General features: G+C 45.1%; 1 protein-coding gene across 2 annotated transcripts in view; it reads left to right on the top strand.

Moving 5' to 3' along the window:
- ASAP1 (ArfGAP with SH3 domain, ankyrin repeat and PH domain 1) overlaps positions 1–15,789 on the top strand; it is a 354,818-nt gene that overhangs the window by 60,550 nt on the left and 278,479 nt on the right. For both annotated transcript variants that reach the window (XM_059165613.1, XM_059165612.1), the window contains exon 3: positions 15,602–15,728. In XM_059165613.1, the coding sequence (XP_059021596.1) occupies positions 15,602–15,728 (127 nt within the window). The remainder of the gene's footprint in view (positions 1–15,601; positions 15,729–15,789) is intronic.

Consider the following 15,789-nt stretch of genomic DNA (forward strand, 5'->3'; position numbering starts at 1 on the left):
GTCAAAACTGGATTCAAGTGCAGAGGCAAACACTTAGGAGCTCCCTAGTGGTGGGTAGGTTTCGAAATCTCCATTCAGTTTTGCTCTCTTTCCAGGGTTTTGCTGAAGATGACACGAGAAATACTTGAAAGTGCCAGGTCCCTCGCCTACCACATTATGAGTGTAAACATGTGTGTTTCCTTCCTACTTAAGCTGTTCAGCTTCTCCCTACTCAAGTAGGTCGATGGTGGTCCTGTTATGAATACGCATGTGTTGGAATCCACCTTGGCAAAGATCTGCAAGCCCAAGGGACAGAGGTCTGTAGGCCTCCTGATCATGGGACTGTTTTCTGGCCAGAGATTTTGCCCCTTTTAGAATCAGAGAATGTGAAAGGCCGCCTGAGCCAGATTTGTGTGTGTGTATGTGCGTGTGCAAGTGTGTATGTGTGTGTATGCAAGTGAGGATGTGCTTATATTCCATTATATTCCTCAGAGAATAGGGCAAATTATACTATAAAATATATGAACCAATGGAAAGATACATGCATAAAATGTATACAGTTCAGGACCACAGGCAGGCTGGAACTATGAAGACTGGAAATGGAAGTCTAGCTGTGTAAATACCATAGGGTCTGAGGGAGTTGTTACTTTGAAACTGCACAGTTCTTCCTGAGCTTTTATCCATGTATTGTTCTGCCATACTTCTTTTTTTTTTTTAAGATTTTTTTTATTTTTAATTAATCTCTACACCCAACATGGGGCTCAAACTCAACCCCGAGATCAAGAGTTGCAGGCTCTTCCAACTGAGCCAGACAGGCGCCACATATCTGCCATCCTTCTATGAACGTTATTATATGTGTCTTTTGATGAACCTATGTATCCATTTCTGTTGGTATATACCTAGGAATGAAACTGCTGACTCATCCTTTTCTTGGATTTTAATTGACATCATCAGAGCAAACAATAATAATAATAGTTTCGTGGAAAACAACAAAGATTCACACACAAAGTAAAACTTCAGCCCTTTGGATTGAATGGACATTTATGGGACTCAGGTGTTGTAGTCTACAATATATTAGCTTATTCAGTATTCACAACAATCTCTGAAGCTGCTGTTATTAGCCCCATTGTAGAGGTAAGGAAAGTAGAGTCTTTCTCCCAGTACGCTACAGCTTATAAATGCTAGTGTCAGGATTTGATTCCGTGTCTTTTGAGTCCTAATCTGTGCTCAGCCTAGCTGCTGCTGTCTTCCGTGACAAATTTGCATTTTCTGTAAAGCCTTTGAGCCCCAAATATTATTTATTTTATGTGTTTTTTTGCTGATCTTATTGAAAGCCCCTCTAAAAGGCCTGCATCTGGCATGGTGCCTAGAATACAGCATCATGTCTCAAAACTCCTCTTGATGACACAGGTTCATCATTTGGAAGAGCACTTCATATTGTGGCCGGCACCATTTGAGCAGAATGGTTTGCCCTCATTAGCAGGCACACAATGTAGAATTTCTTTTTAGTGGGTATATTAGCAAATTTCCACATTTTTTGGTATTTTTCCCCTTCTTTGTTGTCCCTTCTCACTATTCCTAGCATAACTGCTCTGCTCGGTTTGCTGAAGGCCTAAAAAGCAGCTCACCAAACTTGCTAGAATTGGCCATGGAGTAAGAGAAAATGAGGGGGCCCTCCTGTGATCAGAATGCATGAATTTTGGTGCATGGACTTTGTAGAAATGGATTTGGCTCCCTGGGGATCTGTGTGGTTTCTTCCCCAATTATTGCATTCTAGAATAAGTCAGATAGCTGTGTGTGTGTGTGTGTGTGTGTGTGTGTGTGTGTGTGTGTGTTCATCCATCCACATGCATATACCTTTTCTTCCTAGAAAAGGAAAAAGTAAGGTAAAAATTCCATCCAGGTCTGGAGAAAGAACTAATACATTTTGTCTTAATTCTGTCTCTTCTCTTACTTTCAAATACACACAGATACACCACCTATAATGCAAAGTAAAAAATTAAAGTAGATTTTTTTACCCTCATGAGGAATATTTGGGTTACAGCTCTATCCATAGTGTGTACAAAATAAGATATATTAGGCTGCAGAAAAAAACTGTGGAAAAATGTTTCCTTCCTCCAAATGTATCTCCTCACTTACGTCATTGTAGCTGGAATATTTAAGAACCCGGATGAGAAAGAAGGATAGCCAGGGGCACCTGGGTGGCTCAGTGGGTTAAAGCCTCTGCCTTTGGCTCAAGTCATGATCCCAGGGTCCTGGGATGGAGCCCTGTATCGGGCTCTCTGCTCAGCAGGGAGCCTGCTTCTCTCTCTCTCTCTGCCTGCCTCTCTGCCTACTTGTGATCTCTGTTAAATAAGTAAATAAAATCTTAAAAAAAAAAAAAAAGAAGAAGAAGGATAACCAAAGAAAACTCATTCTTGATCCAATAATACAATAACAACCCACTGTTGGGTCATAAATAATGCATCAACTAGTAAATATCAAATCTGTCTTAGGGAAACAAATAAACAAACAACAAAACTGTGATCCTATGTCAACTGTGAAAGGCCACCACCATTTGTCTTTCTGGCAGGGAAAATAATTCTGGAATTTTAAGTGCTTACTCTGTCAAAAGATTGGGCAGAACATTGATTTTAAAGCAAAGAAATCTTTGAGTTTATCATCTTATTTCCTATTTGGAATCTGTCCTGTCTCTTCTTTCTTAACCAAATTGTGCAAAGGTTGTGTAAATAAGTTTGCTTCTTTAGAAATCCATCTGTGGGAGCCTGCTGGCTCCTCTGTGGCTATATTTCTGAAGCAATTCCTAAGATGAAATTTGAGATCTTATAATATGTAATGCCTGTACTCTGTAAATTGAGACCAGTCTTTTTAATGATTCTATAACTCCATAAAGTAGGCCATAGTGACTGTCTTCAGAATAATTCAATAGAATCTCTATGCCTCTGAATATAGAATCTAAAAGAGGACACGGTGGGGAAAATGACTCCGGTAGAATACTTCTAATTTGATCACTTCTGAGATGTGCTATTATTATATATTCTTAGTTGGTTCAGCCTGTTCATATGTTCATTTAAGTTAAGATGAGATTCCAACTACAGGTAAACAAAACTCCAAATAGCATTAACAATTAGGGTTTTTTCCTCCTAGAGCTAGTCCAAAGCCAGGTGGCACCTGTATGGTTATCAGAGATCCAAGCTGTTTTCCATCTCAGGTTGTGCCTTTCTTCATTTTACCTCATGTTCCAAAATGGTTGCAGGAGTGTCAGCCATCACATCCTCACTACAAGCAGCAGGATGGAGGAACAGGGAAAGGGCAACAGGATTCCTCCTCTAGCTGAATTAGCTCCTTTTAAGGAACTTTCTCAGAAGTCCTACATAGCACTTCAGCTTATATCTCATTGGCTAGACTTAAGCACATGGCTATACCCGCTATAGTTGAGGCTGGAAGATGAGTCTTTTAGCTGAACATATCACATCACTGCCCCGAATCAAATGGGGGTTTTGGTGCTGAAGAAAAGGAGACCAGATAGAGGAGACACACATAACCAGTGGTCCCTGCCATATGCCATTCCAATTACTATTTGTACAAAGAGGGTAGTATAGCAGAAAGCGCTTATACTTTGAAATCAGACGGACTTGTATTTGAGTACTTAGTTCCTCCATTCTCTAGTTGGGGGACCACTTCCACTGAACAGGTGGAGAGTAATGGCTACATTGTTGAGTTGCTTTCAAGTTTAAACAAAATCGGGTATGTAAAGTGCCCGGTACATAGGAGATAGTGAATGATAGCCATTATAACTGCTGTTCTTATTATTCAGTTTTTAAAAATCTAAATATAGTTGATACACTGCTACTTTAGTTTCAGGTGTACAACACAGTGATCCAGCTTCTCTGCATGCGATGCTATGCTCACAAGTGCGACCACCATCTGCCTAGTACAATGTAGTTGTTACTATTAATGGAGAGTAAGACGTACCTTCTACCTGCATCTGCATAGTGAGGGTTTTTTAAATTGAGATGTAATTCACATAATGTCATATTTACCTGTTAAAGTGTACAATTCAGTCATGTTCACAAAGTTGTCTAATTATCACCATGAATCCCAGAACAGTTTCATCACTCTCTAAAAACAGCCATGTTTCAATTGGCAGTCACTCCTCCTTCCTCCCTTCCATCAGCCCATCAGCCACCAGCTTTCTGTGTCTGTGGATCTGCTTATTCTAGACATTTCATAGAAATAGAATCCTATCATTTGTGGCTTTCACTAGCATCATCTGTTCTCAAGTTTCATCTCAGTTGTAGCACATAGCAGGATTTTATTCCTTTTTAGTGACTGACTAATATTCCATTATATGGCTATACCACATTTTGTTTATCCATCCAGGGGCATTTGGATTGTTTCCACTATTTGGCTACTACGAATCTTGCTGCTTTGAACATTCATGTACAAATCTTTGTGTGGATGTGTGTTTTCATTTTGCTTGGGTAAATACCCAAGAATAGAATTGCTGAATCATATGGTAGCCCTGTGTTTAACCTTTTGAGGAGCTACTGGATTATTTTCTGAAGCTGCTACATTTTACATTACCACCTGCAATGTGTGACTTTCCTGTATCTCCACATCCTCTCCAACACTTGTTACTCTACGTATTTTTCACTGTAGCCATACTAGTGGCTGTGAGTGGGGTCTCATTATGGTTTTGATTTGCATTTCCCTAATGATTAATAATATGGAACATCTCTTCATGTGCTTATATCTCCTTTGGAGAAAAGGCTATTAAAGTCCTTTTCCCATTTTAAAAATTACTTATCTTCTAGTTATTGAATTGTAAGAGATAACATATTTTGGATACTAGACCCCTATCAGATTATGTGATTTGCAGATAGCTCCCCCCACTCTGTTATATGCATTATCCAGCTTACTCTTAAAAAAAAAGATGTGTTTATTTATTTTTGAGCGTGTGGGGAAGGGCCGAGGGGGAGAGAGAATCCTCAAGCAGACTCCCCGCTGAGTGTGGATCCCAACACAGGGCTTGATACAGTCTCAGTCCCAGGACCCCAGGATCATGACCTGAGCCGAAATCCGGAGTCAGAGGCTTAACCAGCTGAGCCATCCAGGCGCCCGCTAACTTACTCTTTATAGGAATCCTTTGAGGTGGATATTGTTATCCGCATTTTGCAGAGAGGAAGCCGAGGTTCTGAGGCAGTGAATTGCCTGTCCATGATAGCACATCCGCTAACTCTGAAGATGGTACTGGAACCCAGGAAGACGTTAGTCAGGACTCTTCTAGTTTAGTTGGTACAAACGCACCTCAGGCCAGCTTCTGCTAAAAAAGAAGTTGCTTATAGACCTGGGAACTTCAAGGGCTGGACAGGCATCAGGCATGGTATAGACTATGTAGGGCCAGTGCTTCTGGTGATGTCATCAGGACTCTCTCTGTTCCTCTGTCCCTCCCTCCAGTTCTTGCTGTTTTCTGGTTGGCATCATTCTTAAGTATGCTCTGTTATGTGTGGCAATGATGGTCACCAGGAGCTGAAGGCTTCTTAAGTCCTTTGAGCTAGAACATACCGCTTTTTACCCCCCAGCACCTGTGTCAGTCCTACGTAAAACTCCCTGATTGGCCTTGCCTGAGTGTATTGTCTATTGATGGGAATACCCATCAGTACTGCCTTCAGAAGTCTGGGATACTTTGAGTAGACAGCCAGGCCCAGCCCTCTGGTTGGGCACGTGGAGAATATGTTTTTGACATATTGATACTCTCTGGAGAATCACGTGGAGTCAGGGAGGGGGTAGTTCCTAAAAGAAGGGGATATATAGGGCAGACAGAAAATATAGCCAACGTCCTACAAGGTCTGTCTGAACTGCTAAATTCGGGATGCTGAAATTAGTTGGGGGTAAATGAAAGTTAATTCCCAAAGGCAGACACTAGGACAAAAGTCAGTTTGCTCATAAAATAAAAATGAAAGATACTGAAAATAATCATCTCCAGATCCAATCAACAGTGTGTGCTTTGCCATCCACTTAAATAGAGCAGTTTTATAAAGTAGTTTGCATGATAACCTCTAAATCTCTACGGCCAGAGCAATAAGAATAACTTTTCAAAAACAAAAAGTAAAATAAAAAGCAAGGAAGGGAAGCTAGATGTGTTTGTCAGAAGGTTTGCTAACAATTGTAGAGGGTTGTTTTTTTGTTTTGTTTTCTTTTTTAATTAGAACCCCTAGTGGGATGCAGAATGTTCACATTTGAGAAAGATGCTAACCAAAGAGCATATGCTAAGAAGAAAGCTCTGCAGTGGGTGGGCAATTTTCCTTTTTCAAATAGAACGATGCCCTACATTTGACATAATTAGGAAAAAATTCTGTTATAATACAGCTCATTGTTATGTGCGTTTAAATACCTTGCAGGTGAAATCATACTTTTGAAAAGCAACAATTGGATACTGTGAAAGATTGATATAATGTAGGGTCCCTCTAACAGGGGACCCCCAACCCAGACCTGATGACCTCTAGACTCTTCTTGGCTGACAGGTAGATCTGAAGGCAGAGCTGGCGGCTGGTGTTTGGGGTTGGTTGTTAACACTGATGTCAAAAAGGAATTCATCAAATTACAGGATGTTATTTTGCTAGGATCTGAGAGCTTCTGCCCCAGGCTCCTTCCTGGTTTTAACTACAAGCAAAAGGAGGCCAAAGGAGGTGAAACGATTTGACTCTGGAAAAGGAGCCAGCCTCCCTGGCATTCCATGTTCCTTCTCAATGCCAAAGTCATAAATAGCTGTCATTTATCAACGTTTTCTTCTTGAGTGGTGTTTCAGATGATCAGCAGCTTTGAAAAGTGCTCATAAAAATAGGTCTAACTGGGCTTTGGGCAAATCAGAGAGAGCTAGCCATACATGAAACAACCCTCTTTCCTTTTTTTCTTTTTAATTTTTTTATTTTTTGGACTTGATATTCATAGGTCACATATTCGAAATCCATATTTATTTCTGTTTGAATTCTTTGACCATTTCATCGGTTGTGCTGAAAACTTGTGTCTCTGCCTATGTATGAGGACAGGGACTGTCTTGTGTACCTCCTTGGCTCCCAAAGCATCCAGCATAGAACCTGGTTAGAATGCAAATGGTGATATTTATAGCTAACATTTATGGATCACTTTCTGTTCTCCAGGCACTGTGCTCAGCCTCGTGCAAGGATTATCTCGGTTATACCTCACAGCAGCCTTATGGAAGAAAGGTCTTCTCATTATCCTCCTTTTATAGGAACAGAAACTGATGTTAAATATTTTGCCTAACACTCCTTGTGAAGTCGCAGAGCGGGGACTTGAACTCAGGTCATCTGAATCCAGATCATGCATGTATGACTTCTTAACTCTGACAAGTGGGCTCTTAAGGAAGGGGGATAGGATGGGAGAAGGTAGAAGGTCTATCCATGGACACTGATTGCCCTCGAGCTCCCCAGATTACCTGGCTTTGGAGAGAAGGAAAGAAAAGAAAAGAGATGAGAATAAAAACCGAAGGAGGAGTACCGCAGCATACTCAGAATCTTCTTGCTCAAAATTAGGAGTGTCAGTTTACTGACCTTGTGCTAGATTTTTATACAGTTACAGTTTTTAAATAGTGGACAAGTGTCCATAAGCATTCCTTGATAATGTGATGCAAGGCCAAGCAGCGTCTCTTCTCATACGGGGGTTTCAGGTATTTTTCTGAAGACACGGTGTTTAGTCCCTTCTTTGAAATGTAACCGGGAAAGGTGGAGGAGTGGAGAGTCTCTTGGGAACCGGAATACCTGGGATCTGGTCTTGGTTCCCCACAAACCTTCCAGGAACTGGCTGATCGTCTTTGATGGTGTTCCATGATGAAAGTGACTCCGAGGACCAGGATTCCTCCCATGCCCCGTCCCTGTGAATGCTCGTTCATTCTTCTCTTCACTTATTCAGTGAGCATCACTCAAACATGTATGGCTTTAGGATTGTCGTAGTGGATGGAAAATCCCCTGCGCTCAAGGAGCTCACAGTCTTGTTGGAGAAATAGAAGTATTTGAAAAATGGTGCCATGGAACAGGGTCATAAAAGAGGCATGTTCTTAGTCTTGAGGTAGCACAGAAGTGGGTATGAGAGTGATGAAGTCTAAGTGGAAAACAAAACACATTTGTCGCACACACAAAAAAGAAAAAAAGAAGAAGAAGGAGCACCCGGGTGGCTCAGTCGGTTAAGCGGCTGCCTTTGGCTGAGGTCATGATGCCAGGGTCCTGGGATCGAGTCCTGAATCAAGCTTCCTGCTCAGAGAACTTGCTTCTTCCTCTCCCTCTGCCTGCAGCTCTGCCTACTTTTGCTCTATCTCTGTCAAATAAATATATAAAATCTTGAAAGGAAGGAAGGAAGGAAAGGAAAAGAGAAAAGAAAAGAAACCTGGATGTTCTATAAGTTTTTCTCATTTTTTAGGCTAATGTTTCTTTTTCAGAAATAAACTAAAATTTAAAAATCACTCACTCCTGTCGATTGCAGGTTTTGGGGAATCCCATATAACACCACAATTTTTCTTCACTGGGGGTTGTTTTACTCATATTAGAAATGATGTAATTCATAAAACGGAGCCTATTCAATCCAAAACACATTTATTGGGGACCCCCAGGGGACATGTACTAGGCAGTGCCTTCTGTGGGGAGAAGCCTGCAGGGTTCACATTCAGACTGACTGTGAATGGTAGTTCTTCACTGATTAACCGTTGACATCGAGCGGCTTTTGCGTGTCTCCTGAGTTTTCTCAGCAGAAAGCATGGTACTTCACGAGGCTCCTGAGGAGATTTCAGGAGATGGTGCTCAGAAATTACCAAGCCTGGGCCTCCAGGAGCCTCGGGGAGGTAGGTGATACAGAGAAGGATAGATTCAGTCCCCCACTGCCCTCAGGGATTGACAGTCTAGGAATTTTGTAGTGCAGGAAAATCAGTAGCAAGATCTGAGTTCTGAGCTGAGCCCTGCCACCCATAGAGCCGCTTGCCACTGGGAAGGTTATGTCTCCTTGTCTGAAGTCCCTTCACGCAGTGCCAGCATCCCCCGTTGCTTATGCAGAATGAGAAAAGCTCTCTTGCAAGCAACCATGGGAAGATTAGCCTCAGCTGGAGGGATGGGCAACAGCGGTGCTCTCCAGACCCGTCAAGCTTGCATTTGAGTTGGGTTTGTAATGAGTTCCCCAGGAAAAGGGATAACCCATAGACTCTCTGGGGAAGAAAACTATCCTGGGGCCACGGACCCACTGTCTCGGATGAACTTGTGGTGGAAGGTGGCTAATGACATGGACAGTGAAATCAGACTGGGCAGTCTTGCTCCACCACTTGCCAAGGTGACCTCGAGGCTTCAGGATTTTGTGTAAAGTGGGGAGAACACCAGTGCCTGCTCGACAGGGCTGCTGTGAGTATGCAGTGAGGCCACGCCCGCAAGGAGGCAGACGAGTGCAGGGCACAGAAGCCACACACCCATCGTCAGTTGATACGATTTCCCAGGACACACAGGACTCTCTTCCTGAGTTCATTCCACTGATACGCATGCTGTGAGTCTGCAGGTCCCAGCACTCTACCTGACTCTTTTTTCCCCCTCTCCATCAGAAGGAACAGTCAGGGATCAGGGAGTGGAAGAGAGAATGGTTTTCTTTGGTCTCCAAATAAACCACGTACTTCTCTTTACTTCCTGAGGAGCACTTGAGTGGTTTACTTGGAGCATTTAAATTAAGTATATTTGGGAGCAGAATAGGCTTTTCATTTATTTATTTATTTATTTTTATCGCCTGAAATTACATGAGTGCACTTGGGAAACACTCACACAAGGCACATGACAAAAGCAGTCTTTATTTAGCTTCGGGAGAATATGGCAACAGCAGCCTAGCAGTAAAACACAGGCCATCAGACGCATCTCTCCCTCCTCTTGCCCCCTCCCACACCTACCCTGCAGTGCTTTCCTCTCTTCTAGCACTTCATTAAGATGATAGAAAACGAATTCATAAGTCATCAGGTAAAACAAGGCAATAAGAATACTTTCTTTCGCTGCCCGGGTTGGGAGAAAGATCTAACAGAGTAGCACTGTGCGAGGTCGAGTCAAGAGACAGATTTTGTAGGCGGAGGCGAAAGCCTTGGATGTCGTCTGCCAGGCTCAGGGATCTTAACGTGCAGGGAGATTTTCTCGTGTCTCAGTTTCCATTATAAACTCCCACATCAGGTCTGTTGTATGAATGAATTCAGAGGCTGCATCCATAACCACTAGTGCAGCTCCTGGCCCAGAATAGGAGCTCAGAAACGGTGTTCTGTACCTCGGTACCCACAGGGTAAATCTCTCCGGTAAATCTGGGATAATGGTACTTACTTTATAAAATTGTCCTGAAATTTAAAGAAGGCTGTGGGGAGTGGGGGGCATGCCTGGGTGGCTCAGTCAGTTAAGCATCTGACTCTTGATTTCAGCTCAGGTTGTGATCTCAGGGTCCTGGGATGGAGGCCCTCGTCTGTCCAGCGACTGGCCTCTGCTCTCAACAGGGAATCTGCTTTGCTCCTCTCTCTGCTCAGCTCTCTCTCTCTAATAAATAAATAAATAACCCTTAAAAAAAAAAAATGAAAAGAGCGGTGGATATGTGTGTCCAAAATTCTAAATCTGTTCACTTAGCAAAGTGTCTGGTACATAGCAGATCTGTGTTCCTTTCCTTTCTTTTTCTTTTCTTTCTTTTCTTTTCCTCTTTCTTTCCTTCCTTCCTTCTTTCCTTGGGAAGTAGTATCAGAATCTATATCTCCAGATACGGTTTTCAGTATTCCCATATTATCTGAAAAGTATTGTCTACTATGATAGATAGCTCAGATCTTGGTAAGCACGTTACATGGCCTAGTTCACTGAATCCTCAGAGCACTAACACAGTTATTATCATTGTTCCCATTTTTAAGATGTGAAAACTGAGACCCAGAAAAGTGAATTACTTCAACAAGGTCTTAGAGCTGCTACGCAGCAGAGAGGTGAACCCAAATCTTTTTTTTTTTTTTTTCCAAATATTTTTAGCTAGAACTCATGCTCCTGCAAAATAAACAAATTCCTGAAAACTAAGTAAACCCAAATGAAATTCATGCAGCTTATAACTCATGCTCCTGCAAAATAAATGCCCTGTTCTATCCTCTAGAAATTGCCTTGCTTTGAATGTCCTTCTTTATAGGAACTGTGTTCCGTGAAAATGAGGCTTTTATTTTACGGCCTTAACTCATTTCTGATCCTGACTTGTTTTCATTCTATTGGATGCAAGATACTGGTTATTTACTTCCAAAGTCCAAAATCATCACTCATGGATTTGACCTCACAAAGGATGCTTACAAGAATAAGCCAGGTCTCTGAAGAGGATTCCCAAATCTGAGATCTCCTACTGTGGGAATTGCTATGTGGCATCCCCCTCCCCCCTCTTTTTTCCTCCTCCAGGTGACTAATTTAGAGATATATCTGAGTCCTGGAATGAAAAGAGGTGTATTTATAGTCATACTTCACATAAAAAGCTAGTTCAAAGGGAACGAACATTGGTTGGTTATTCACTGTGCGTCAACCTCTTTATCCACAGCCCCTCCGTTTATTGCCCCTAACAGCCTGCAGTGTAGTTTTATTATTGCGCTGACTTCGCAAATGAGAAGATAAGGCCGATGATCAACAGAATAGAGATTCCAACCCCAGTTCACGTAGCATAAAGCATATTCTCTTCCCACCCTATTGCCCCTGTCCCATGAAGGCACTGGGAGCTTCTGAAGAATGCTGTAAGTTCCATCCCATCGGGTTGGGATGCTGGCTGGTGCTGCTGATCTTACCCCCAGAGAGCATCCCAAACTCCCCACCCCACCCTCTCTCCAGTGCACTGTTGGCCATCTTGCAAGTGTACCCCGTTGGTTGCAGGTAGGTGGGACAGAGTGAAGCCTGTACTTGGAGAGAAGTCTGCCAGTTCCCTGATGACAGTGGGGTCCATAGTGCCATCCCTGTCCAGGAGAATAAGCCACCACTCTTCTTATTAAAGCATGCTACAAGGACTCCTGGCTTAACCCAGTCAGCAGTGCTCAGAGTAAGAAACTGCTTGAGGAGTGTGAGGGTGTTCAGCTGCCTTGATGGGGATGATGACAACAGCAAAGATGACGCATGCTTCCTTCAAAGCTGGGCACACACAAGTGTACGTATGTGTGTGTGTTTCCTGGCTCTGCAGAGGGGGATGTAGATTTCTGAGCAGCTCCACACAAAGAAACCCAGCGTTCTAAGTTTTGCCTTCATCAGACTCTATTCACTTTGAGATATCCAGGAATGGTTTTCAGGCTATTTGAGAAAATGAGAGGTGCAGATGGCGTGCACCGGGTCATGGTGTCAAATTGTAAGGAGGATTATGGTCCACGAACCCCAGAAATTGTGGGTAGAGGTGTGAACCTTTGAAATTCTAATTGCAGACCAGTCTGAGGAGGTATATACTTACCGGGGCACAATATCTCATTGTTCACATATTCCTTTCCTGGCCAGAGGAGATGGGGAGGAGGAATAGTATAACATAATCTCCAAGTGAAACTGAAACAATTGATGGCAGCATTTTGAGCTCTCAGGTGAATTCTGTTACGAAAAGAAATCCCCAGCTATTTACCACTGCAGCTAGCTTAGCTTCTCATAATAAACTTTATTCCTTGTATTGTAGAGTTAGGGGTATACACAGACTCTGCTTCAGCTGGGAGGGATCTGTGTGGTCTTTTGGCACGCCCCCTCTTTATTTCACAGGGATGGCACTAAGGCTTACGGTGACAGCATCGGTTATCAGGAGAGAAAGGTCGGCAATCCAGGGCTCTGGGACCTGAGGCAATTATTCACTGACTCTAGGCTTTTAATAACAGCTCATATTTATCAGGCATTTATATATGTCATACATGCAGGATGGAAGGAGCAACCAACCCCGGGAAGGTGACAGGCATTAGATGACTTGCAATATAGAGGAGGATAGCATAAATACAACATCAAAGTCAAAATTGATTTCCAGCCTAGAGGAAGTCCTCCTTGGAGTGGATGGAAGTCCAAGTACTGGGTGTTCTACTCCTCTGCTCCATGGGGAAGCACAGGGTAACTAAGTCCCAGAGCTTAATTAGCCCAAGCTAGTAGGAGCCATATTTGCTCCAAGTCACAGAACTTGAAGATGCAGGATGACTCTGTTAGTTTGTTAAAAAGAGGAAAGATTTTCTTCTGAGTGGCTCCTACTCCAAAAGCTAATTTTCTGTCAAGCACTGCACACGACCAAGTGACCTCCAGGTGCTGGTCTTCAGCTGCCGGCCCTTGCCATCTGGCTAACTCCCCAGAACCTCAACCTTGGTGTGTCCCAAACCAAACTTGTGTTTTTTTAATTTATTTATTTGTTTGAGAGAGGAGTGGGGGCAGGGCAGGAGGAAAGTATCTTAAAGCAGACTCCCAGATGAGTGTGGAACCCAGGGCTCCATCTCATGACCCAGGAGATCATGACCTCAGGGGAAACCAAGAGTCAGGTGCTTAATTGATTGAGTACATCCTAGCACCACCGCCCCAACCAAACTTTTAAAGTGCTAATGAGGAGAAAGTGAGAGCCTATTTATTTACTTATTTTTTAGACTGTCTCTCCACGTTCATTTCTTAGTGCTTTACTTTGCCAGAAAAAAATCTTTATTCACATACACTGCCTTATGAACTTCTCCCTATAGTTAGCTGAAACCCTTGCCTACCCCACATAGATGAGTGCTTTGCTGTAGGCAGAGTGCAGGGTCCTAGGGCCAACACAGGTAGATAAAACTCCTCGAACTCCTTTCATAATAGCTTTTCTGTGCACAAAGTTACTTTCTCATCCATGGTTCGTCTTCGTGTGAGGCAACTGAAGGTCAAGATCCCATAGCCAACAGGATGTTTCTGGGATGCAGTCTCTTGTTCTCTTTTCTGCTCAAGATGTCACCTGTGAGGCCTTCTCTGAACATGCTTACACTGTGGCACCTCCGTCATTGTCGTATTTTCTATGTACTCCATGTTCTATCACATGATTGGCTGGTTTTCTCCCTACTAGAAGGGAAGCTCTTGTGAGCAGGGACATTGTCATTACTGAATCTCCAGGGCACCTGCTCGGCCCTTAGTATTTGCTGACAGTGAGGTGATGCATTTCCATTTTACTAGCACTTGGCTACTTCTCTGTGCCAGGCCCAATGCTAGACAAGGTCCCTGCCTTGGGGCACTCCATTGTTGTTGTGGGTAAGGACTAGGGAATGGACACTTAACCACACCAGATGGCAGGAACTCAATCCTAGGGAGAGGCCACAGGGCCAGCCTTCCGCCCTAAGGGGGTACATTTGGAGATGAGTTTGTAAGACTGCTCCTATTGGCTTCAATTACAGGGGTCCTGAGAAGCTTCCCAAGGGCCTAGCTTTCTTCTTTTAAAAAAAAAATTTTTTTTTTTAACCGCAATCAGTGGTGAGAAATTAAATGGATTCTTTGGACATGTAGATCGAGCTAGTTAAAATAGCCATCTGCCAGGACCAAGGAATGAGCAATCTGTTGGTACTTTCTCGCTGAAATTTGGCATCTGCTGAGCACTGTACACCATTTGCCCCTCCGGAAGTGCCTTTTGCACTCCTGACCTGCATGTGTCCTGCGGGTTAAAAAAACTTACAGTGCAAATGGAAGAGTAGAAATGGTAATTAAAAAAAAAAAAAAAGCAAAAAAAAAAAGCAAAAATCCTTTCATTTGTCTTAGCATTTTAGCAACCTAAGCAAACTGCACCTTCCAAGTCGACGAGCGCCCTGCATGGGGACCAAGGGCGGGAGCCAGGCGAGCGCGCCGCTTGCAACCGGGACCCTGAGGCCGCCCCTGCTCCGGCGCCCAGTTCGCTCTGCCCGCGGCCCTCGCCGAAGGAGGCGGCTCTCCCGGCCTCGCTTCCTGCACCCACTCGGGACTAAAAAAGAACGCGCATAACTTTTTTTGGTCCGTCTTCTCGCAGAACGCAGGCGTAACGAGCTCGCTGAAGTAACCGCTCCGGGGGCGGTGCCGGGACGCGAGCTTCCTGAGCCCCGCAAGCCGTGCGGGCCCCCACCCCGGCGCCCGCGTCGGAACGCGACCGGGGAGGCAGCGCGGGGCGGGGCGCAGACGGGGGCGGGGCGGCGGCGGCGGCGGCCGGGGCGGGGCGCAGGCGGCGCGTGCGCAGAGCACTTCCTTGTTTGTCCCCGTGACTGTAGCGGGAGCGCCGCCTGCCCGCCGCCCGCCCGCCCGCGGGAGTGTGCGCTCAGTCAGTCGCTGCGCTCGCCGCCGCCTGTCAGAGCGTCTCGGGAGGCAGCGCCCGCCGACCCGAGCCCCCGCGTGGCGCCGCGCCCCCTCCCCCGCCGCCGGCATGAACACAGGGAGGCGGGTCCCCGAGAACCCTCTGCCTCGCGCGCCGCTCGGAGTTTGAAGGGCCCAGCGCCGAGCGCTGCCGCCGCCGCGCGCTCCGCCCGCTCTTTCTCCCGCCGCCGCCGGGGACGGGAGCCGCGCCAGGCCGGGCGCCGGGTGGCAGGCTGCGAGGGGCGTTCATGAGCCGCCGGGCGGCCCGCGGCCCCGGGAGCCTGCGCCGTGACTCACTCCCCGCCCCCGCTTGTGTCTCGCCCCCCCGGCAGGATGCCGGACCAGATCTCCGTCTCCGAGTTCATCACCGAGACCACCGAGGACTACAACTCGCCCACCACGTCCAGCTTCACCACGCGTCTGCACAACTGCAGGAACACCGTCACGCTGCTGGAGGAGGTAGGTCGGGGCCGGCGCGCCCCACCGGGACCCCAGCCGGTCCGCCGGGACGCCTCGATGA

The sequence above is a fragment of the Mustela lutreola genome, chromosome 3 (genome assembly GCF_030435805.1).
Source record: "Mustela lutreola isolate mMusLut2 chromosome 3, mMusLut2.pri, whole genome shotgun sequence".
Lineage (NCBI taxonomy): Eukaryota > Metazoa > Chordata > Mammalia > Carnivora > Mustelidae > Mustela > Mustela lutreola.